This window comes from Carya illinoinensis, chromosome 12 (assembly GCF_018687715.1).
Source record: "Carya illinoinensis cultivar Pawnee chromosome 12, C.illinoinensisPawnee_v1, whole genome shotgun sequence".
NCBI lineage: Eukaryota > Viridiplantae > Streptophyta > Magnoliopsida > Fagales > Juglandaceae > Carya > Carya illinoinensis.
In genome coordinates, this window is record NC_056763.1 from 29528746 (window position 1) to 29553150 (window position 24405).

The following is a 24405-nucleotide window of genomic DNA, read 5'->3' on the forward strand; positions in this document are numbered from 1 at the left end:
ATATTAACTTTTCTTTATTTTAATCGAAAATTTATTTTAATCAAAAATAAATAAATAAATAAAATTGCCGGATATCTATCTCCCATTCAAATTATTTTGACTTGCATACATAAAGATGATCAGTACCATTCAATTCAAACAGCACAAACACTTATTTCAAGTTGTTCCTGTTCAAAAGGCTTTTCTCATGTACAATGTTCTTGCCAACATTTATTAAAGGTGGGACCTGAAAATTATAAGATTTTTACAATCTTTTGAAGATATTTATTCTCAATATAATGTTTTTTGGTAGGTTGCTTTGTCCTGTCGTGTTTATTGGCTTGTGAAAGGTCGCGTTCATATGTCAGCTTCTAATAATGCTATGGTTGGCCACATTATTAAAATCTTATATTATAAAAAATAATCCAATCATCAATGGTGGGGTCAATATCTTTGATCGATTGGTTTGTACTGTTGAGCTTTAATTGATACGCCGTCTCGATTTTGACGTTTTTCTGTATTGCATGTGTGCTTTGTTTTGTAAATCTCCTTTTTGGACCCATTATTATTGTTTTGATTACGTTGTTAAAATGGTTTTACGGTTCATCTACCCAAAAAATGGGACACCTCCCAACCCCCTTTCTTCCGACGTTTGGTTACAGCATGTGCATAGCGGATATTGATGGTTCACCAACTAATAATAGCTCGAAAAATGCTATTTGCACACGGCGTGGGGTACCTTTCGCGTACACGCGTCTACGTGGATAAATGAAACGATGTGTTTCATATAATTAGCCGCTTTGTTTAATCTCAAAATTCAGATGCTTTGCTCCCTTCCCTTTGTGTCTTCATCGTGTCATCAACAAGCAGCATCGCAGATCCCCTTCTGCTTCCTCACGAGCAATCTTCTTTGGACAACCCACGAGCAACATCACAGTGATCGACAAGCAGGTTCTGCTTTTTGTCTTCTCAACTTCCTCTTCTCATCTTCTTCTTCTCACTAACCCTTCAAACCCTATCCCCAACCCCAACCCATCAAGCCGTAACTGCATCTAGCTTCTATTTCTTCAATGGCTTCAATGAAATACAAAAACACAAAATAGTCTCAAGGCAAAACTTGATGGTAATCCCAATGCTCTTCTTCAATATTCCAGTTTATATTTTCATTTCTTCGTGTTGTGATAATTCTTCTTCTTATTCTTCCTTGTTGCTTAGCTCATTCTCTGCTCCAGAACGTAGACAAAAAATTTTCAATTTTTTTTTTTTTGGCTCTACTCAAACATTTGATAAAGGAGATTTTAGGTTTCATAATTTTCGTTTCTATTTTCTTTCTAAATTATGCTTAGAAACCAGGTGGAGAATAAGATTTATTCAGAAGCAAAGCCGAACATTAGAATTGTCCAAATCCCTGAAATTCAAGCAAATAATATCAAGTGTAAGAATTTTAAAAAAAAAAAAAGAAGAAGAAGGAAAAAGTGTAAGAATAAACCGTAAGAAACACACCAAGAATGCAAAAAATACTAAACATATGTAAAAATCTTGAAGGAATTGACAATAGCAGGAAATGGGGAATCTTACAAGCGAATCACATGGGGTCCCAGCTCTGCAACACATTGGTGGGATCAAAGAGCCTGCTTCTCAAAGCATGCAAAGCATTTCCTGGAAGCAGATGGCACTCTCCTCAGCGACGACACTCTCCTCATCGAAATCCTCTACATTTCGTTGCTTTCTAGTTTCATTTCACACTTTCCTTCTCATTTTGAGCTTTTTGTTTCATTTTTCTTTTTCTTTTTTTAATTTTTTTAATTTTTAATATTTGCTCACGTCAGCCGATTCCCCCGTGTACCCAATGCCGTGTACATGTAGAAGAACTCTTACATGATAGGTCTTCGATGGGACTTTTGACTCGTTTTATCCTACCCGACTTACTAATTAAAATTTAGTATATATATAGAAAAATATTATAGTTACAAATAAATTATATAAAAATAATTCTATAATTTGATATAACTTGATGCAGTATATCAAATTATTAATTTATTTTTATTACAAAGTAGATATAACATATTTCATAAAATCATGTTAATTTATGAGATGAGATAGAAAAATGGTGCTAATAATTTACAATATCAATCAAATGGGAACTGATATTCCGAATTAGGTGCCAACTTACATTTTCTCGATGAGATTGGTAAAAGTAATAAATATTATTTTCATACTTAATAATAATTTGAATTTAAACCATAACGAGGGCCGGGCCGAGGGGAGTTCCAACACAAAGACATCTTCAAAAGGGCTTCCATGAAAAGAGCCCAAAAGATACATTGGGTTTTGAATTTTGATCATTTTGGGCCTCAATGTATTGGTTCGTTGTCACCCGCACTTCTTCCTTGGAACTCACGGCTTCATCGGCAAACAATAAAGACACTTTACTATTTGAGAATGACCAATCACATCCCGCCTTTCCCGGTCACTAATTAATTACTTTGCCAAATATTCCGATCCTTCCTTGAAACTTGAAAGCTTCTGAATTACGCGACACGTGGAAGATTTCCATATGATTCCCTTATGGCAAGATCTAAAGGGCTTTTATCTGCTGCGGTAGGGAAGCTCACTGTATCTGTATGTACCCAAACAGGTTCCCTCCCAACACGTCGTCGTCATCTTTTCTTCGAAATGCCTTATCCTCAGAATTTAGAAACGAAGCGAAATACTATATTGACCTTGTTGTGGGTCCACCTCTATAAATACCTCTTCCACCCACCTTTCATTTCCGATTGCAAGCATATATCCCAAAAATCACAGGACGAGCGAGTGTGTGTGAGAGCTTTTCGGAAAAATCTCTAGGGTTAGGGTTTCTAGCCATGGGAGGCGGAGGAGTAGTGAGAGCTGCGGCTAAGGTGTCCGGTATCGGCGTCTTCAACGGTGGCATCCGCGGGGTTCCTGTCATGCCGCCTGCCGAGCACTCGGTGCGCAACGCCACACGCCCCGTATCAGCGATCTTGTCTTCGTCGTCGGCTTCTTCCAAGACACCCTCTGCCGAAGTGTCGTCGATTACGGCGGCGTGGGACGATTGGGAGTTCGCCGACAGCGTGGAGGAGCTGAAGATTGAGGCAGGGGAGCCGATGCCGAGGGTAGTATTCAGAGGCGTACCCAGCTTCCAGGAGGCGAAGGAGGCGACTGCGGAACTGAAAGACGCTCTTGACAAGTAAAGTTTTGGTTATTAGTTTCGGTTCTTGATCGAATTTTTGAGCTTTTGCCTTTTCTTATTAGACTTTTTATTAATCAACTGATCATTTTCGGTGTACCATTGGCTTCTATAATATTTTAGGTCTGGACATCATGCTCTTAGCCTCTTAGTATTATGTGTGTAATTTAGTTACTTGGAAGAAGTAGAGGAAATAAAGTCTGAAAGATATTGGAGCCTCTTAAACGTGGTTTTTGTTAAATTTTATTATTGTCGCCATAATATTTGTGTGTAAACTGTCAAGAGGAAATTTGGGTTAATTTAACTGTGGGCCATTAAACAAAAAAAAAGAGAGAGAACATTTTCCCACATTTTTCTCAATGATACTCTGTAGTTCGTGTGGATCATAGGTGTGTTATTAGGCACTACTCTAGCCCCTCAGTTGAAACTGAGCGTGAGACCAACTTTTTTGAACCCTCTAAATTCTTTTTCGTTTGATTGGGAGGACTACTTGTGACTATAGGTGAGATGACTTTAGATTTGATCTTAGCTTATACATAAAATACAAAAATTATTATATGGTTCCCGAGATTTGTTTGAGATATTTCTATTTTCGTAATTTCTTTTTCTTGATGGGTAGTAAAGAAAATTTAAAAATAAAAATTGAATGTGTGAGAGATATGGAGTGAGAAGTGTGTGGTTCCAAGTTAAGCGTGGGTATGACTGACTGCTGTTGAAGTAGGTACAAATATGTTAGAAAGGGATTGTTTGTGTTGCTTGCGTTTGGAAATGTAACTTCTGGTGGGCAGATGCTTGTTTGTGGAACTTTTAGTGCTTCATATGATGAAAAAATCCAGAAATCTTGCAAGTTGCAATTTTAAGACGGACTACAGTTATGACAACAAGCTTGCCTGGATGTATTTGATGTGTGTGGTTAGAATTTATGCCAGTCTTGTCTTAGTTCATGTTTGAAATGTATTCTACGTTGTGTTGAATCTATTATTTTTCAGGGTGTATCTGTCATCACCAAAATCCACTGGATTTGGTGATGCTGATCATGTTTCTGTCCTGTCTACCCTTACAAACCCAGAGTTAGACTCTAAATCTTGTGTCGTCTTTGAGGCTACACCACCTCCTGTGCCAAAAAATGTCCTTCAGGCATTTAAGTTACTCAGTGGAAGCCCTAAAGCTCAGGTAATGTATTACTTTCATCTCATGGAATAAAATTATAAAAAAAAAAAAAAAAAAAAAAAAGGAAAAAGAAATCTCCTGGAATGACATTCATGGAAAGTTCAAGGCTCTTCTAAATGTTCTTTTAAAAAGATGAAAATTTTAAAGGAAGATCCAACGGAGAATAAAAAGACTTTTTCAGATTGTTGCTATTTTGTGCTATGTTCTGTTAGCGTGTCAATAGGTGCTCATTTGTTGCCTCGGATATATTTGATATTTTTCCATCTTTCGCCGTCCTGGATAACGTTGATGACTTATGAGTAGATTCCTTCTTAAACTATGTTTGTGCTTTTCATTTCGTACCCAGACTGTAGTTGCTTCAATTGCATCTGACCCAAATGTCTGGAACGCGATGATGGATAATTCTATGCTAAAGGATTACTTGGCTTCAGAACAAAGAAGTAAGTATTAATTTTTGTTCTATTGTTACCAATTAATCGATATAGTTATCATTATATTTTAACCTCTAGGAGTTGGCTCAAGTGATAAAAGCATTGGGCTTGGGGGTATGCTCTCCCTAGGTCTGAGTTCAAATGTCTTTGTGCGCAAACAATCTCTAGGGGTCATCGGATTAGGAATTTTTTCCTTGAATTACTTGAGATGTACTTTCGGAAAATTCCTTATCAAGGGTCTGTCCACTCCCGGGATTAATCAGAAAAAAAAGTTATCATTATATTTTAAGTAGGTGCTCATCTGATAAAGAAATCACTTGTAGATGACGTTCCAGAACCACAATCTCCTAAGAGATTTGAAGAATCATCTGATGGAGGTCAAACTGCGAACAAAGAGAATGGGTTTGCCCATATCACGGGTATGATGCGGAACATTAAGCTTACAGTACTTGAGATGGTGAGCAACGTGTCCAATTTCTTTCAGAACATTTTCGGAGTTTCAACATCAGATGACATTTCCTCCGATTCCAATGGAAATGCTAAAACGGCAGGAGCGACCTTCATGGGATTGGCGGTGCTGGTTATGATGGTGATTGTGATGAAGCGTGTCTAGACTTTCTACGCGGCCTCTGTGAATTTGTCGAATTAACAAATTCTATGCGTGTTTTCTGCTGGGATGCCATTATATACATAAATAAGAACGTCGTGAAATTGAAAAAAGGGGGGGGGGGGGGGGGGGGGGGGGGGAAACGGTGTTTGTAGTACTATTGTAATTGATTACCCATCAGTAGTATCTATGTGCATGTGTTGGGGGAGGGAGTGTGTACTTTTGGTGGATTGTGTTGGATGAGATGATCTCCTTTTGGCCACGAGTTCTGCATAATTTCTGGGAGTAGTCTTTTTAATTCGGGAAATTTTCATTTTGGTTGCCACATGTTCTGATGCACTTGTGGGTGCATTTCTGTGTCACTAATTGCAATTTCCGCAATTATTTTGCCTTTATTTTGACAACGCCCATGTCAGGGATTCTTTGCTAAGTGTCTGTATACAAATTATCTTCCGATTCTTCTGCACGTGGATTGCCTTATACAACGTAGGCCTAACTATTTTACTCCCCAATATAATAGTGGGTTAGCCAATGGCAGAAATTGCTCGGTGCTGTGGTGTACGAGAGAGATTCGAAGCTTATCTTGACCTTGCACTTTGGTGAGAATGTCGCCGTCGGTACCCGTCCCCATGGGCAAGGGTTGCAAGTGAATAATAAGTTCAGGGATTGAGGTTCTATTGTAGGTGAAATCGAGAGTTATGAGGGAGACATTGCTTGCCACAGGATGTGTGGATATATACACTCAGATGATATGACGATAGATAATTAAATATTATTTATTATATTTTACACATGAATTTATTATTTAATGTCATATCATAAAATTATGAGAGAATAATGAATATATGTTTTTAAACGCTAGTACAGACTCCTTTTAAGTATGGTTACAGGAAACAAGGTAATTGGCTCGCGAGACAGCACAAAAAAGAATATTTTCACGAGATTCGTATGTTCGTAGCCTGGCATTTTTCTTCTTATAAATCTACAGCTCAGTTACGGATGGGATATATTGCTGCACCATCACTTCTCGTCAACTATTTTGGAGTTCTTGTTTTATACGTGTAATTATACGTACAAAACACGAACGTTTTCAACAAATATAACTGCATAATTAGACCTTACAAGAAAGTGTTAATCGATCCATAACATCAAGAATAAGAGCAAATTTCATGGTTTCAATACATGGCGGATACAATTGCATGAAATAATATCATGTTACAATTCACCTATTGACTTGTCTACTATAGATATTCCTCATCTTGAGAAAGTGCTCTTGTCGTTATCTTCTCCAGAACAGTAAGTTTTTTTTTTTTCTTTTTCAATGACTCGTCAGTTGTAACCTTGCCAATGCAGGACCCTTCGGATCCACCCTGGGGATTAATCCCAAATACACGAGCCCACCACCAAACCGTGTATCAACTATCAAGTAATTCAGGAGTTTGAGCATTTATTCACTGGATGTTATCCTGTTAAAGAATAATCCGATGAGAATTGGTTGCCTTGCCTGTCAATCAATTGCCACTAATGTACATTATGTCCTCCTTTGATATATGCATCTGCCCCCTCTCTTTTGGTATTTACCAGTGTTCGATCTGGTTGTCCTCGCTGAAAAGAATACAATTACGTGACTTAAGTTGCAACTGACTTCTAACAACATATCGACAGAGAAGGGATGTGGCACTTACCTTCTTTAAGACAAAGGCCAAATATAAATAAGCTGCTTCCCATTCATCTTGTGAGAGCGTACCTGCATATCACAAAGCAATACTATGAACTATCAGTCATAGTGTCATAGCGGGTGTATCTGAAACACTTTTGAGGACGGCACGGTAGTGAATGACTAAAAAGAAAAGCAAATGAGCCCTTTGTTGGGAAATACAGGGGTAATGGTAACAAAACATTAGTAGGATAACAAAGGAAGGCCAAACGATTCTCAACTAGAATACGAGCTAGTGTCTTGGATTACTGACTTGTTTACTACCCAGTGAGAAAGGAAAAGGCATTCCAGCTAAAGTAAACTTACTCTGATCTTGATTACCATCACCCAAGGCACCAAGCCTCCTCATGAGGTCCACATATTCTGACTTTTTTATATATTCATGCACAAATTCATGTGAGTTCTTTGCAAACACTAGCTCCAAATCATACTGAAAAAATGAAAACATATTACATCATATGGACATACCAAGTTAATGCACCCCAATGCCTAAAAAACATTTTGATAAGGCTTCAATCTAAGTAATGGTGGAGTTTGGGGGGTAACCAGCAAAAAAATTTATATATACCTCTTCTGCCAATGATTTGAAGACATGAAAGGGTACAATCCATTCCGGGCAATCAACAGCATCCTGTGTCATGGTTTAAATTTAAATACTATGGGGTATCTAATTCCATAAAGCATGCAAATTGAGTGAATTAACTTTTTTCGTTTTAAAAAAAAATCACAATTAGTCATCCAATGGAGATAGTCGGCAGTTACTGCAGAAATTCAGTTGATTGAGGAATTGAAAATTTTTACGGACCACCATTATCCCACTCTCATTCTACTATGATGGGGTGGCATTGCCCATCAACATTTGAATCTACTTTTTAAAAATATAAGAGATGATTGAAGGATGTTGGAAAGTGTCGCATTTACAAAGTAGGATGAAAGTGAGATAGTAGAGTGGTATATAATATTACTCTATATAATAGGTGATGAAAATAATACACTGGCTACTATACAACAAACGCAGGGATGTAAATCCTTTTGACACTACTGCAACAAAGATACATACTCCTTTTGACACTACTGCAACAAAGATACATACTTATGCATTACCTTGACAAGGCAACATATCATCCAATTCACAAAAACTACGAGATATATAAAAAACAAACAACTTTGATACCTCAAGGTGAAACTTGTACTTGATACCAAAAGGTTTGGAAGATTTGAATTTCTGGAACATATAATGCGGTCAAGTTAGAAGTAATCTCCAGCATGCATGCATGCATGCATACATACCATGTAGCTGCAATGGAAAAAACAGGAAAAAAATCCCCAAAAAAAAATAAAAATCAAAAGACCATGTAGCTGCAAGGGAAAGAAGACCTACCTTCTCAGAAAATTCTTCATCAAAATGTATCCAATAGACACTATTACCAAAATCCAATCCCTCAGCTGCATATTCAAAGTGAAAAATAGCACCTCCAATAAAAAAATATTAAAAGTATCTGCCATTACCGAGAAATCTTAATTGTCATGGAAATCACACTGAATACAAACCCCTTTTACTCCATGTACTTGCTCTATTAAATAATTACTCTAATAAAAGGTAAACAAGTAAAGGCAAACACGATGAGGTGCCAGATAAAACCTTCTCTAAGTTTTTTAATAATCACATTGGCATCTGGCATTGTTCCAATCAAGGTGCCTCCTGGACGAAGTAAAGATGATATGTTTGCCAAGGCTCGTCGCGCACGTGCCTCAGTAGACCAGGAGTAATGCAATGCAAACTGCAAGATTTTGTATATATTGATGTTTAGAATCCGCTTAGCAAAGCCTTACAAAAGCCAAAAATATGAATAGGCAGGATTTAAAGAATATACGATAGGAACAACATAAACAATATTGCGCTTTGTTCAATGAAAGAGAAAATATATTGCGATTTTATGTCTGCTGTACAACTATTCATTTTATGACAGCCTGACACATGCACTTTATAGAAAGGGCAGTTCCTAGTGTTTGTTATTTTACTTCGAAATCAAGACAAATTCAAACAATAATCAATTTGATGAAATAAAGGTGATTAATCATTTGACAAGCCCAATCCCAATACCTTGATTTCCAATGGCAATGCATCGTGGGCCCATATATATATGAGTAATGCCACACGTATAACTCTTTTTTACAACTTTTATACAATCATGTGTTAAATTGAGGGTATTTATGAATTGTTTTACAAAAATATCCTTCATTTAACACATGATTCTATAAAAGTTGTAAAAAAGAGTTGTAAGTGAATTATTTTCCATATAAATATACATAAGCAGTCCAACCATTCATACAGTTTACTACTCATCTGACTAGGAATTTTGTCTTTAGCTTGTTGGAATGCTATCCCAGTAACTAGTAGGCAGCTCTACTAAGTTCAGTCCGATGTGTGTGTGTGTACATTTATAATATATATATATTTAGATATATATATATATATATATATATAGAGAGAGAGAGAGAGAGAGAGAGAGAGAGAGAGAGAGAGAGAGAGAGAGAGAGAGAGAGAGAGAGAGAGAGAGAGCAGTTACGGGGTATCACTCACCTGGCAACTGCAGATATCAAAAGGTGAATCATCTGCAAGTACTTTGTCCAAGTGAATCTGAGAAAATTATATGGAAAACAAATCAAATGATTTCTGCTGCCATCTTAACTAAGTACATAAATGGCTACGGAAGTAACTGGTCATAAAGTCACTTGCTCTAAATCAATTTCAATTTTGATGTTTTTCATCTACTGAAAATTCACAACTATTCAGTATTGTTAACGACAACAATGACAATACTCATCTCATCAAGTTATGTAATGATAAGCTGGAAAAGGAGACTCATTTTTTAGCTGACTAGCTAGATAACTGATATTTTTTTTATAAGTAAAGATAGGACTGTAATTACCTCATAACAATCTCCACATATGAGGCAGGCAGGAAATGTGAATTTGTTACGACGTTGATGATGGTCAGCATCACCATTATAGCGTGTACGACAGTCTTCTATCTGTAAATAAATGCTGAAAACTATGAAAAGATGGTTGATGAAAAGACACATAACAACTGGAATAGTTCGAATGAAAAAAAAACAGATGACAGGTTAACTACACCATGTGTTAATAGAAACTTAGGCATCAAAATAGGTGATTCATCAGCAACAAGGAAAAAGGTATTCATATTAGCGTGAAGATGATGTTCAACTGTGGAATAAAAGACTTGCTACCATACCAATAGGTACATAATGTGACCACAATATAAAATATGCACTGTTACAAGCTATTTCTAACAGACAATTTGGTTTGAAAGGGAGTTAATTGTTAATGGACCTATCACAAAAGAGGCTTTCTGGATAACTCAACTTTGGTATCTCACCAATAAACTGACTACCATAATGACTCAACCTGTGGTATCTCCAACATAGAAGTGAACAAATTCAGTAATATGTCAATTTTAAGCACTTACCGAGCCTTCCGCTATATCAACACCAACATAATATCCAACTTTTGCCTTGTCCCATTTTATGAGATCACCACCCTGGTGAGCATTAAATAAAAACAAATTACTTTTTTTCTGGGGAGGGGGGGATGCAAATAGTAATAGAATAAAATTTAAATAACCTATAATACCTTTCCACAGCCAAGATCAAGAACTGCATCTCCCTGGCGAGCATAGAGCTGAATAAGTACACTTTTAATCTGTTTAATGAAAGAAGGAATTACGACAAATTAAAATATTAAAAAACATGTGGTGATCGCAAACTTATAACAAGCTTCATGAGATTGCGAGACAAACCCAATTGTTGAGTTTCTTTAAATGGATGATTGGACTATTTTCTCTCTCTTCCAGAGTCTGATTTGTCCTCGCACTGTAATGGTCAGCCACTTTACGAGCAAAAATCTTGGTGCTTTCATCCTCTAAAAAGTTTCCATCACCTGAGACCACAAAGCACAACACACAATCAAAAGAAGATCTTGACGCTCAAGTTAAGCTTCCATCAAACTCCAAGAATGGAAAGAAAAACCGAAATATCATTTTTAAACTCCTCATTGTTAGGGAACAGAAGGGAGAATAAAAAAACTTAGACAAGGCAAACTCCAACACAACCTTTGGTCTAGTTGATGTGAGCCTCTTTTATTATTATTATTATTTTTTATGTGAGCTTCTCTTTTTCGCTAAACAAAATCTGATTTTATTGGTTTGTTTGCGAAACCAGAATAACATACAACACAAAAAACGAAATAGTAATTTCTTCCCCTGTCCTGTGCTTTCTCAGCGACCATACAAATCATAAAGCTTAGGAGCAACCCAAGTCCCGGAACTGACCCTCGAATAAGTAATTGATAAACTTTCCACAATAAAACCAATCAATATCAGAAAACAAACAAAAATAAATAAATAAAGTGTTTAAATCTTTAATTCCTATACCTTTCCACCACTTTCCCAGCAACCAAACTCAAACATAAATGCCAAACGCTCCCAAATTAACCTCAAAACCCATCCCAAAAATCACAACCAAGGAACATACCAACAATTACCGTTAGGGTTATACTTAGTTCTGGACTGAGGTGGCTCCACAGAGGCCGACGGAGATTTCGGGTACCCTCGTTTCATCGCCAAACTATCAAGCGACAACGCTGTTTCTGTCGCTGATTGAAAACAAGTTATGGGTTTTTCTAGTGGACAGGATGTAATGTGGGTTTGCTCCAAAAACCAACCGGGTGCTTTTTTTTTTTTTTTTCTAAGCAGTGTCTGAGAACGAATGACAAAACCAGTAAAGATGCTTTCTTTTCGTGTTGCGTTTGTTCACAGAGACAACAAAGGAAACAACGCGTCTGAGAGAGCTGGGAGAATTTTGCGTTTCGATTTTAGGTAGATTCGAGGTTCGTAACTAATTAAAAAAGGGCATGCTTGGCTTGTTGACAAGGGATTAACATCATGTAATTTGGTAGACGGGTCATTGATTTACTTAATTATATATTAAAGTTGTGCCATTTAAGTTAGTTGAATAAATTATATTTATATATGCGTGTCAAATCAAGATAAATCTTATATATGAACCTATACAAGTTAAATAGAAAATATTGTTTTATGTTACGAGAATCAGAGCCAAAGAAACTGAACTAACCATATGGAATAACTCTTAATTAAATGTTTTTATTTTAAGAGTATTTTTTGTTTATTAGTTACGATTCTTTTGTACTTATGGTCAATATTTAAAATTTGTGACATTATCCATCAATATATAAGTTTATTAATCTATAAGTATTTACAAATAAATGATGTGATGACCTCTAGGTAATATGGATCAAAGTGGGGCATAATCCGAGACCTTTCATGGTTTTAGAAAATAGACAATGCTAGGGTGATTGTCAAGGTGCTTACCAAATGTGCACGTCAGTATAAATGAATTTTTTTTTCTTATTTTTTTATCATTTTTTAAATATTCTTAACTACTAAGAAAAAAAATAAGCATAAGAATCCTGCTTGTACAAGGATCTTTGGCAGATGGATTAGCTGAGCTTCCATTGGAGTAAATGGGTATTACTTCGAACTTTTCTTCAACTTATGGCATTTTAGTAATTGAAAAGTCTGGTATTCCGAATTTAGAAGAAAATAGATTTTCATGCTTAGATTTATCATTTATATGACTATTAGTTTGTAAATCACACTATTATTTTACTTTCATCTCATTACGTAAGATGTAGTATATTTATTACGATTGAATAATTATTTATTAAATAAATTTTTATCGTCTAATGATAATAAATATACCACATCTTATATAATGAGATGAAAGTAAAATGAGAATATGGTGTATTTATAATACATTACTCATTTTGTAAATGTGTTACATGCATGTATATTGAATTGTAAAGATTAGTCTTGGTTAAAGATTGAGGCAACATTACCTTTTTTTTGAAAAAATAAAAGAAGCTCTCTTTACAACCAGCTGGCTTATCTCCCCGGAGCTTTGCTACAGGTACACGGGGTCGTGTACCTTTGAGGGAATCGGCTAACGTGGCAACATATTAAAGAAAACACAAAAAACACAAAATGAGGGGAAATCGAAATGAAATGAGAGGGAAAGGAAATGAAACCCAATGGTGTCGTTTACAAGCTCGACGATGAGCACTCCCCCACGCCGTCTCATTCTCCCTACCCAGCAACCACAACCGCATTTTCCTCCCTCATTTGCTAACCTAACGACGAAGCCACTGCACCACCCTAGCGCTGGAAGCACCACCCTTGTAAAATAGCCAAACCGTGAGCCCAAAGCCTTGATGACGATTGAATATGGACATAATCTTTGTTGCTCACAAAACAATTGTATATTCACACACTAATTGATATACAGATAAATATACAGGTTTTATTCTAAATGAGAAAACTAAAAGTGTAGCTGAAATTTTTGTTGGTTATAGAGTCATAAATCCTTCTTTGGAGAAGAACCGGACAAGACCACCCAGTACTACCCAAGCTCCTCCTTGCCGTTACTACCCTGCACCAAGAACCACCAACCACCGCTTAGGGCCTCCACCTCACGCTGTTACTCGATGCTGCAGTCGACTGAAACATACTCTGTTTTTCTATTCCGAAACAGAGCATTCTGCCAACCACCACGGAAGCCCAGTCCTCCACCACCCTCTCGGCTGCTCCATGTCGTGCTGTGCCGCCGCATATCCTCCATCCCGTAGTCTCTATCCCCGACGACTTGTGCTCTAACCAGTGGCTCTTTGCCCCTCTTGGTAAGACCTTCAAACTACCACCTCTCATCCTCTTCTCTCCACCGTTGGTCAATATCACGAAACCTAACCTTTCCCCCCACTATACAGAGCTCGTGCCTCCGTGAGCCACCATCACAGGGTATCTCCACCTTCTCGGCTGTTCTCTTGGTAAAACTCTCACTTTCTTTCTCTAACTTGGTCCCTCCCTCAAGTTTGGTTTCTCTCACCGTATTCTCTTTTTCGTGGGGGTGTTTCGTGTTTCATCTTTAGGAATGTTTCAACGTACCGTTTTATTATTATACACGTGGAGGAACGGGTAGGGGGTTCCCAACTCCGTGTGCAAGTAGAGTTTTTCTATCTCCCCGTCTCCGTCGGTATTGCTACTAAAACTAAAGCCGTCTTGTTGACCATGATTTGCTAGATTTCATATAAATCCACCTGAAACTTCCTCTCTTTCGCTCTCCCCTACCTTATCGGTGAAGGATTGCGTTTGTTTTTCAGGAAGTAGCGAATCTAGGGTCTGGAAAAACCTCATTCGGGTAAAATCTTCGTCAAATTTCGACTAAATTCGAGGTACGATTTCGTGCGGTTCTGTATATGTATTTGACATTGTTGCCTCTCTTCGACCAAACGACACCGTTAATCTGCCAGGAAACGCCTCAGAAGCAGTTGTGGTTTTCATCTGCTTAGGAAATAGCTACCTCTACAATATGATCGTTGACTTGTACACATTGTTCACCATCTGTTACGACTCGTAGCTATAGCCCATGGGAAATCTTGACCTTCCCATAAACTATTAACAGTAAGATTTCAGTATTTTCTTTACGATTAAAATGTGCAAGATTCTGACCTTTTGGGTCTGAAAAAGGCTGGGACTTCTTTGAACTTTTTTTGCTTCCCATTTTAGGTGTCATTGTCAATGTTGGGATTCGTTAGTAAGTTGTAATCTTTTCCAGGGTCAATATGTGGTTCTGTGAGTCTGATGACATTCTCTGTTATAACTGAAATCTGGAGTGAGTGATGATATATTGAGGTGGTGCCAGGATAGATAAAATGGGTGAACAATTGACTAAGGGAAATACTCTAGTCAGATCACATAAAAGTAATCCAAAAAACTAATATGACTTGATGTGGTTCATTAGATTGTAAAGTTACTTTTATTGTAAAGTAAATCTAACAAATTATATGAAACACGATCAATTTATGGGATTATTTTGTGTAATTCCTCTATGTATGTAGCAACTCATTGACTAATCCATGTCTTCAACGAATTTTCTTTCCAACTTGATTGAATTTTCCTGTTTGAGCTTTCAATACATGGTACAACTTGTGCTTTTTATGTTGTATTACAACAATGTAAAATTCAATTGCTTCGATCATCGTGTTTTTCTCTGAGAATACTTTTGAACCATTGAGCAGAATCCTTGGGAATCCTTGTCAGGTTATTCTTGTAATCGACGTAGTAGAGTCCAAACCTGACGCTATAGCCTAAGTTCCATTCCCAGTTGTCAAGCAATGCCCAAACAAAATAACCACGTACGTTGCAGTTGTCTTGCCTGCATTTGTAAACTCTCCTGTTAGGTGGTATTTGTAATTTCGAGGGCCTATGCAGAATGGCTTCAACAACTCTGAAGCACAGGCATTCATAAACAGCAGGAACCAGGGACGAAACTACGGGAGGGCCCTCCCCCCCCTCCCAAGATGTTGAAAAGGAAAATGACAAGATAGATATAAATGATTGATTTGCTGAACTTTTCAGCATGCCCCCCAAATTATAATCGGGTTCTCTACCGAGGAAGAAAACTGCAGCACCTTCTTATGGCACCTACCCCCTTATGACCACGAGGAAATTCACAAAAGAGCTGAAAAACACAACACAGAGTACTGCCTTGGATTTAAAAAAAAAAAAGAAATTATCCTTCTTTCTCTTCCCTATTTTTTATATTTTGCTATATTATTAGTCTTTTGAAAAATGTATCTGTGAATTAAATTAGCTTTGAGCATTGGTTTTCGAGTTGTGCAGGAGTAGTGTTCTTTATTTCCTATCTTGAAAACTTGGTTTAAACCACACGGACGGTCTCTAAGCTATTGAGACATTTCAAGATATTTCCATGTGTTTGAATCAAATGAAACATTTTGGGTATGAGGCCTTGAAAATTTAGTCATAAATCACTAATTATAAAATATAATTTAAAGATTTTCGGGAGAATTAATCCAGCCCCCTTAAGTGAAAATCTCGTCCCTGGCAGGAATCCAATTGATGATACGTTGAGCAACCAATCTAGGGAGTTGTTATTACCTTATAGCAGCAGACAGGTTCGATAGATAGTCCCTGTGGAATCTTATCCTCTTCTTGTCCTTTAAAGCTTTGTCTATAGGTATAGAAGCTTTATTTGGATCATCCATACCTGTTGTCATGGATTTTGATTAAGTTCTTGAAAGTATGGGTTTAGCTTTTTTGTTGACCATAAATATACTCACCATTTTCTGTTATAATCACTGGGGGGTTCCTGTACTTATCTTTCACATACCTTGCCAACCTTCGGAGGCCCCATGGAACTATATGTAGCCAACGGGAAGCTGCCTGGGGAAGGAAGAACTCATGAGTCAACTCTAATAAACATATTAATTTTAGGCTTTACTCAGGCACAGGAACGTACTCTTTCTCCAATGGCAACCCCACTTCGGTATGCTACAATAGAGGATGCATAGATTATTAGTCAAAATCTCAATGCAACATCTTATATATATATATATATATATATATATTTATATATATATATATATATCTCTAACTAAGATTGCATTTTGACATCTTACGGGATGCAATGACAGCAGTATCAGATGAAGCATCGTGCAGTATCAATTTTCGAATCTGAGTTCTGTCGTTTCGGGCATACAGTGTGGTGTAGTGGTTTATGCCAACAAAGTCGAAGGATCCCACCAGGAGTTTTGAGACTGCACTCGAAATGTTTGGTAATCTCCCACCTACAAGCTTCCTCATTGAAAGAGGGTATTCCCCAAATATAAGTGGATCGAGGAACCTGATTCACTTTCGCTACATTAGATTTATTTCTATGTGAAAGTGGCTTTCTTCTCAAATGTAAGGTATTTATATTTGTAGTAAAAAAATTACCATCCAAGCCCAAAATCTATTGCTCTATGTGCTGCATCTTTATCCTCATCACTCTCAGACATGGGTTCATACCATTTGGCATCTAGTGCTATTCCTATTTGACCTCCTTGCCTTTCCTGGAAGACCCGGTTTAAAATAATAAGAACAACATCAACATCAACACCACGACCACCAACGACAACAATAATAAAAAAAGATCTTTTCGATTCTCTGTTTTCTTTTCACATTTGGTAAATTGATTGCTATATGGGTTAGAAGGGTCATGTGTGCAAATCAGAGTACCTTAAAATGCAGGTTGTAACTATGATAAGCAGCAGCATGAGACAAGAGGATATTGTGAGCGACAATGTAAGGTTCCGTGGATGATTTTCCCATTTTGCAAAACAGATGACCAAGAAGAGAACATCTTCCAGGAGCTTGAATGCCCAAGTCATATCCTTGGATTGAGTAACCACGAGGTTCGTTGAAGGTGATCCAGTTCTGTACTCTATCTCCAAAAGCTTGGAAGCAAGTATAGGCATAATATTCAAAGTCTTTTCTGCAAGTGAATGGAGGCTCTTGTGAAGTTGGACTGGTATTCAGTCACAAAGATGGCGTATATGACTTTGGATTACTTACACTATTTGTGTGCTCAACCATCCTTCATATTCATCTTCTAGCATCTGTGGAAGATCCCAGTGATATAGAGTTGCATAAGGCTGTATTCCTGATTGAAAGAACAGCTTATCCTTTAATAAGATCGCCCCGTATGTAAAATCAATTTCTAACTGATGTTTCTATTGAGCCTACGTAGTAGGGCATTCATTGTACTGAGCATGGCTTTTGCCTATTCTTTTCATTAATATACTTTGATTTTACTTATCAAAAGAAAAAAAAAAACTGATGTTTCTCAAGTGACCTTTATCCAATAAAGCATCTATGAAGCCGTTGTAGTAGTTTATTCCTTCTGGATTAGGTTCTCCTGTTCCATCTGCAAAAGATTATTTCAGAAGTGGTTAGTGATGGATAGATGGCAATGAAATATATTAAAGAAGTAAGTTTTGGTCAGTATTGTCACTTACTTGGAAAGATTCTTGACCACGATATTGAGAGTCTGTAAGCATCCATTCCCAAATCCCTCATCAAGTCTATGTCACTCTGTAAGTGTTGAATTTTTTCTCACAATTTCGGTTAGCAAGGGACAGATTGCACTCATGTATTCAGCTAGAATATTTAAACCTTTATGCCGTACTGATTCGTATTTGCTAACATACCATCTCCATAGTCTTGATTCTTAATTTTATGTCGTATTGTGGTTGTTATGAATGGACCACGTTAGCTACTTTTTATATAGCTGATTTAACCTCAAATTTGGTCATGTTCTTTGAATTTTGTGTGTTTTGGTTGGCAACTTGTGCTTTATGACAATTGCTAGTTAGCTTTTCTTTTGTGGTGTTTTGGGTGGGGGGGTGTGGGGGCACTCTCGGCTATGCAAGGATTAACTTTAAGGGATGAAGCAAGAAAATTTCAGAGTAACCAACCATAGGTTTGAGTATAAAAACATAATTTGAAGCCAACAAACTTATCTATATAATTCACCTTAAATCGGTGATACTGATCGACTGCCATCTCTGGATTGCTGAAATCTAAGATTCTTCCTGTTGTAATATAAAGAATTGTGACAAACTAAATGCAGAAGTCAAGATAAATATATTAGTTCGCATATATATGCTTTTGCAACATTGATTTTTCCTTTCAGATTTGCTTTCTTACCCGGCTGCCTTGCAAAAGTATCCCATATACTAACTCCCTTGTTTCCTTCTTTAACAGCTCCTTCAAACTGCCACACAGAGGATCATCCGATTGGTGAGCTGCTCCAGTGTATGCCGGAGTATGATTGAATTAGACTCAAGAACATGAAAACTTTACCTGGAAGGCCGAAGAAGCAGTTCCAAAGACGAACCCATCTGGGAAATCAAGCCTACTAACTGATTCTGAGGTCACAAAGAAACGGGTTAGAAGAAAGAAAATAAGGCTGACTTCCATTGTGAAAGGTTTTGGATAGAATATGATCTTCTTCTTTTTTAAATTTCTCAACGAGTTTCAGATCAAATTGCAGGTTATTCAAGAAGGGGGAAGCACAGTTGATTATCTTAGTTGTAAGGGCGAAGAATATGGTCGAAGAAGAAATGAGCAAGAGTGAGACTGGAAACTATAGTACATGAAGTTTTTCTTGGATATTTTAGAGGAGCACGGGGAAGTTGGCTGAAAAAAACTTTATTAACTTTACCTTTTGTGTGCACGTTATGCAATATACGTACAGGGAGGTCGTCTTCTCCCCTGGATAACAGGGGAGGATGCATGCTCTACAATTGTACAGATAACATCTGGACAAGAACAGCAAGTGCTTGTGTCTTTTTTTTTTTTTTTTAACTGTTTGTAAAAAAAATAAAAATAAAAATATTTACTTACCATGTCACGTCAATGTCAAAAAGTTATTTATATTTTTCTTTTTTTGTAATTATTATGTATTGTACAGTGAGTAGGAGTAGGAGTGCTAGTAAATCAATCGGTTTCAGTTGGCAGGAAGTTATGTTCTCTAATCATCTCGTTGATGTTTTATTTTTACCCGTTTTTTGTTTTTTTCTGAGTAAGCTCTCTTACAGGATGTTGGACTCAAAGGAGGAAAGAGAGATATTAATTATCTATATAGTTTTGGACTAACCGTTGATGCAAATGTTACCACCTTATTTCCCAACTAATTTTATATAATATTTTTCAAAGAAATTCATCTTAAAATATGAGTTTGGTTAATCAATAATGAATGATTTGAGTTTCCAAATTAAAAGCCCGAATGTTGATCTTATCATGTGACAATGTCCCTATCTTAGAAGAATGATTATATAAATAACAATTTTTGGTGAGTCCCACTAATTATTTAGAGAAGGATATATATATATATATATAATCTTTCAATTACGTAAACCGCGTAAACACGTCATGTATTTGAATATTGATTAAATTATCAAAACGAGGATTATTCTAAGTTATTGGGCTAAGCTTGATGGGTTTGCTCATCAAGAAAATAGGACTTTGAGAATGGGCTTTTTGGCCCATCTAGATACCTTCTTGGTGGGTTTCCCAAAACTGACCCTACTTTCCAGCTTCCCAAATGCCCCTCTCTCTCTCTCTCTCTCTCTCTCTTCCTATCCTACCCTTCTATCTTATATTTGTTCTAAACCTTTAAGCTCTTCGTAATTTTCTTCATGTTATTAAGTTGTCAAACTTTCTGTTTAGAATTTGGGAATATTCGGATTTTGTGATTCACTTAGTGTAGAGTGCTTCGATGCTGTGTTTTGCTGCTTGGAAGACATAAGAAAGGAAAGGAAATCGGGCATTTTGTATATTACGTGTTTCATTTTTTTCGCATCTCATTAGTTGAGTAGCTGAGAAAACAATAGCTCCTAGAGATTCAATCACTAAATAGTTTCGTTAGTTTGATTATCTGTAACCTTGGTGTTAAAGATTTAATGAGTTTTATAAGATAAATCAATGGAGGGTACGGTTTTTTGCCGTTGTAAATGGAGCATACGCTCATATATTTGGATCGACTTGGTGTCAATCTAGTTGTAATGCTGATTGTTTAGGATGGTGTGGCCACTTTGGTCTTGGCTTCTGTAGCAGTAGGGTTTTAATGTGTGGCAACCAAGAAGCGATGTCTCTATTATTGGTTGTCTGACAAACATGTAGAGAATTATTGGATGTTAAAGGGTGGTAATTGGTTTGCTTGGTTGAGCAACTTTGCTGCTCGACTCACTTTGGTTGCAAAGACTGTTTTGGCTATCTCAATTAGTATATGCACATGTATAGGTCATCAGTCTGGGAAGAATATTTGGACTAAGAAGCAACTTATTGGGTGATCTTGGAGAGATTCATATTCAGTCATGAAGCATCAGTATTTGGCTTAGTTTGGTTGAAATGGGATAGGATTGTTATTTTTCAAAGAGGTTCTGCGTCAATTCTATTTCAGGGCTTAGCGAGCATACTACTACAGAAAAACTTCGAGAAGCCTTTTCCCAATTTGGTGAAGTTGTTCGTGCATGGTTTGTTCTAGTCCTGGGCTGTTTTTATTGTTGTCTAATGATCATAAAAGTATCCATCCTTGACGTTTTTCAATTTAAAGCTAGGGGAGTAGTGACTGATAAGGTATCAGGTATTCTAAAGGCTTTGGTTTTGTAAGGTATGCTACTCAGAAGATGCCGCAAAAGGTGTAGAGGGCATGGATGGGAAGGTGAGTTGGCGTTATCCACTTTGATTTCATCCCCTTAGGAAGATTAACAAGTTTGAATGACATTACATCCTGAATATGAAGATAACATAATGTTTCGAGACACTAGACGAATAAATGAACACCCACATCCACACACCTGCCAACAAAGGGAGCTTACTATCGTTATATATATTATGATTTTAAAATTTATAAGTGTTTATTACATCGATACATCATGCAGTAGGATGGTTTATTGGAGCTTTATTTAAGGAAGCAATACATGAGAGATCATCCTAGATATATTATCTTCCCAAGAGCTTTGCATTGATAGAGTCATAGTTAATTATAGCAACACTGGATCGATAAGTAATGAAGTGACACCCTCTATCAGTATGCCTCCAATATGTGTGTACGCATCTTCATCCTTGTAAAGAAGATCAATTACTCGTGCGAGATTAAGAATCCGCACAAGGAGAGGCATTGGCACTTGAGTAGGTTTAAGGAGCTCCTCATTCATATCCTTCCATGCATTCACAATCTGCTTCTGAAATTCTTCATGTACCGCTTGTTTTGACACACCATGCTGCTTCATATAGCATTCAATGCCTGAGACAACTTGGCCTCTTTGTTGCTCAAACTGCAAAAAATGCAATCCAAAAATTTGTTGGTTTTGTATAATTTCGATATATATATACACACACATATATAAATTTGAAAATGGGGAGGACAAGCTATCTATTAATTATAAGTACATCAGTAGAAACAATATCATCCATGAGTCTGTTTATGATTTCTGCTGCTTTAAGCATCCTAGGGCGACTGAAGACCCAATCGAAGGCTTCCTTTGTTAGGATGTCTCCCATGCCAACAAAAGATAAGGTTGTAAGAGCGAAGTAACCACATGATACAAGTGCATTATTCATATACTCCTCGAATGTGGGTACATATTTTTCATTAAACCATTTGGCTTCAACAAAGTAGGCTTGAACTTGATGCTTCATCTCGTTATAACATTAAAACAAATGAAATTATTATGCCTATAAATCCCATTTAATTGAAAAAGATTAAGCCAAAGTGAATTGATAGTGTGATAGACTCATATGTATATACCGCTTCCTTTGCATAGTAAACGCAATAGAACCTTCCTTCCTTGGACATCTCTTCCTCAATTTCTTCATAAACATCCATGTGTGCTTTATACATAAGTTTCATGTACTGTGGGAGTTGGTCAGTGCAGTTGATATCCCACCTGAAGGTAGTTATAAAAAGAAAAAAAAATCAATCAAACAATATTAAATCTTGACTTCAACACTAGAAAATTGAAGACACTCTCATTCCAATGCAAGTGCCAAACCTTTTTACTGCATCTGTAAAGAGCACGAGTTCTTCTAATATACCATAGGCATCAAATGCATCGTCTATGATTGATATCGTGCAAATTATTTTGGTAAGAATCCTCCTAGCAAGAGCTTACTGGGGTTCAAAGTACACTCCCAAAATCCAAAAGTACAATTCCACCACTCTATCTCGGACAAACGATAACTCTGTCGCGACATCTAAATCTTTCCACCACCTAAGCATACAAAACATTTAGTAGAAATATACTCCTTAGTTCTTGCATGCCTATAAGTAAAAGATTAACACCACCTTTATGGAGTGCGATATGTTTCATGAATTTTAATTACCTTGAGAGATGGGCAAGTTCCTTCTGGTGTTGTCCTTGTAGTATGTTAAAATCTAACTTAGCGAAATTCAACAAAACCTCATTAAATGAACCACTTTCTTGGTAGATAGACAAATAATGTCTTCCCTCTAACCGTGGCAAGCACTTTCGAAGAGGCCGCTGTAAGGCACGACTTACTTGTGTAGCAATAAAAGGATTTGAATTTGCAGTCAGCATCAACTCAAGGTGAGCGGTAGTAAAATCGAGTGCCTCATCAAGTATATCTTCTCCATGCACCCTCACATGCGAAGCTTCATACAGGCATAAAATGCCTTGCACATCGTCAATAAGTGACTCCTTGAAGTTCCCCTTGCTGTCCTTGAACTTGTTGAAAACATCTGCATGTGTTACCACCCAACCGATGATGTGACCCATTTGCATGTAGGTTATATGATAATAATGAGGTCATGAGTGCATGCATACATACTTCAGCTGCTCAGCACTAGTATGAGTTTGCAGCTGAAGTTGAATTTCCTAAATAGTTGTACAATTTTTAGAGATAAGTTGTTGATCAATCTAATGAACTTGAGCATTTTAGAAAAAGGAACTAACCGCTTGGAATGTTATAACCTTGTTGCCTCAATAATCGAAAACGGAGAGCAATAGTGTAAAGGTCATGATCAGAGATTTTCGATTCATCTTCACTGTAATAATAGTACTTGTGAATTTCTTGTAATATAGAGTCAATTTCAATTTCAAAATGGTAAGATTTGCTTAAACGTTGGATTGCATCAATCAACTCTAGCTTTTGTGATGATTTATCGATGGGAGCCATTAGCATTCTCCGCACTTCTTCCTTCAGCTTCTGGACTTGCTCTAAGTTCCCATAAGTTTCCTGCAAAAGCAAATGAATTGTGTTTCAAATTAAGATTTTTTGTGTTAACAATAATATTACTTTAAGATTCTGGCATTTGAATACAAAATTGAGAAGTAATAAGGAAATTATTCGGTGGTCAGAGGTATCTTTTGTTTATACCATGGAATTGTTAGCAAACGATAGGAAACGATCTCTCCATACGCTAGGACGATAGTTCGCTACTGGACGCTTTACCACAGAATTTGGATTCTGGGTTTGAGTTGAAATTGCTGAAACTTGGAGAGACATTGTTCTGGGAAGTTAAGAGCAGCTAGTACTTGATGTGGATCAGATGGTGCAGTTGGCTGGGGTGAATGAATAAAGTCATGGGCATGGTACGTACTTATAGACGATGATTCAGCTAGGCCAACAGCATTATTAATTTTTCTAATGAAAAATGCGGGGCCAACCACAAACTGTCACGTGTTCATTTTTAATATCTAATACATACTTTTATCCCTTTTTTTTATTAATTAAAACTTTAGACGAGATTAGATAAAAATTAAAAGTTAAAAAAAATATTATTAAAATATAATTTTTAATATAATTTTTATTTTAAAATTTTAAAAAATTAAA

General features: G+C 36.8%; 2 protein-coding genes, 1 long non-coding RNA gene and 2 pseudogenes across 7 annotated transcripts; 2 read left to right on the forward strand and 3 right to left on the reverse strand.

The window, feature by feature from the left end:
* The first annotated feature begins 2740 nt into the window (after positions 1 to 2740).
* Positions 2741 to 5515, forward strand: LOC122289525. Its single transcript, XM_043096607.1, has 4 exons — positions 2741 to 3187; positions 4177 to 4360; positions 4704 to 4797; positions 5112 to 5515. The coding sequence occupies exons 1-4, from the start codon at positions 2844 to 2846 to the stop codon at positions 5399 to 5401; spliced, it is 912 nt and encodes a 303-aa protein (XP_042952541.1). The 5' UTR covers positions 2741 to 2843; the 3' UTR covers positions 5402 to 5515.
* Positions 5516 to 6482: 967 nt separating this feature from the next.
* Positions 6483 to 12032, reverse strand: LOC122289524 (annotated as a pseudogene).
* A 1627-nt stretch (positions 12033 to 13659) lies between these two features.
* Positions 13660 to 19561, forward strand: LOC122289847. 3 transcript variants are annotated; one of them, XR_006236239.1, is made up of 3 exons: positions 13660 to 14239; positions 14348 to 14667; positions 18811 to 19561. It is a non-coding gene; the product is annotated as an uncharacterized LOC122289847 (long non-coding RNA). The 3 variants fall into 3 exon arrangements; XR_006236238.1 differs by lacking the exon at positions 13660 to 14239 and adding an exon at positions 17296 to 17747 and having other exon boundaries at positions 14248 to 14667; XR_006236237.1 differs by lacking the exon at positions 13660 to 14239 and having other exon boundaries at positions 14248 to 14667; positions 18811 to 18994; positions 19100 to 19561.
* LOC122289846 (putative beta-glucosidase 41) lies at positions 15100 to 19360 on the reverse strand. 3 transcript variants are annotated; one of them, XM_043097188.1, is made up of 14 exons: positions 19271 to 19358; positions 18910 to 18974; positions 18754 to 18820; positions 18580 to 18638; positions 18063 to 18138; positions 17900 to 17971; positions 17620 to 17707; positions 17284 to 17539; positions 17002 to 17117; positions 16686 to 16909; positions 16526 to 16557; positions 16347 to 16449; positions 16165 to 16273; positions 15100 to 15421 (listed from the first exon to the last, which is right to left on the reverse strand). In XM_043097188.1, the coding sequence occupies exons 1-14, from the start codon at positions 19341 to 19343 to the stop codon at positions 15229 to 15231; spliced, it is 1533 nt and encodes a 510-aa protein (XP_042953122.1). In that variant the 5' UTR covers positions 19344 to 19358; the 3' UTR covers positions 15100 to 15228. The 3 variants fall into 3 exon arrangements, with proteins under 3 accessions (XP_042953122.1, XP_042953124.1, XP_042953125.1); XM_043097190.1 differs by having other exon boundaries at positions 18580 to 18666; XM_043097191.1 differs by lacking the exon at positions 15100 to 15421 and adding an exon at positions 15428 to 15727 and having other exon boundaries at positions 19271 to 19360.
* Positions 19562 to 21565: 2004 nt separating the features above from the next.
* Positions 21566 to 24115, reverse strand: LOC122289845 (annotated as a pseudogene).
* Between the last annotated feature and the right edge of the window lie 290 nt (positions 24116 to 24405).

Coding starts and splice junctions, on each gene's coding strand:
- LOC122289846 (XM_043097188.1), bottom strand. CDS start 19,343: ATGCATCCTCCCCTGTTATCCAGGGGAGAAGACGACCTCCCTGTACGT. Junction 18,821..18,909: donor CTGCTTCTTCGGCCTTCCAG/GTAAAGTTTTCA, acceptor TCTGTGTGGCAG/TTTGAAGGAGCTGTTAAAGA. Junction 16,274..16,346: donor AGTGATTATAACAGAAAATG/GTGAGTATATTT, acceptor CCATGACAACAG/GTATGGATGATCCAAATAAA.
- LOC122289525 (XM_043096607.1), top strand. CDS start 2,844: ATGGGAGGCGGAGGAGTAGTGAGAGCTGCGGCTAAGGTGTCCGGTATC. Junction 4,361..4,703: donor GTGGAAGCCCTAAAGCTCAG/GTAATGTATTAC, acceptor TTTCGTACCCAG/ACTGTAGTTGCTTCAATTGC. Junction 4,798..5,111: donor CTTGGCTTCAGAACAAAGAA/GTAAGTATTAAT, acceptor AATCACTTGTAG/ATGACGTTCCAGAACCACAA.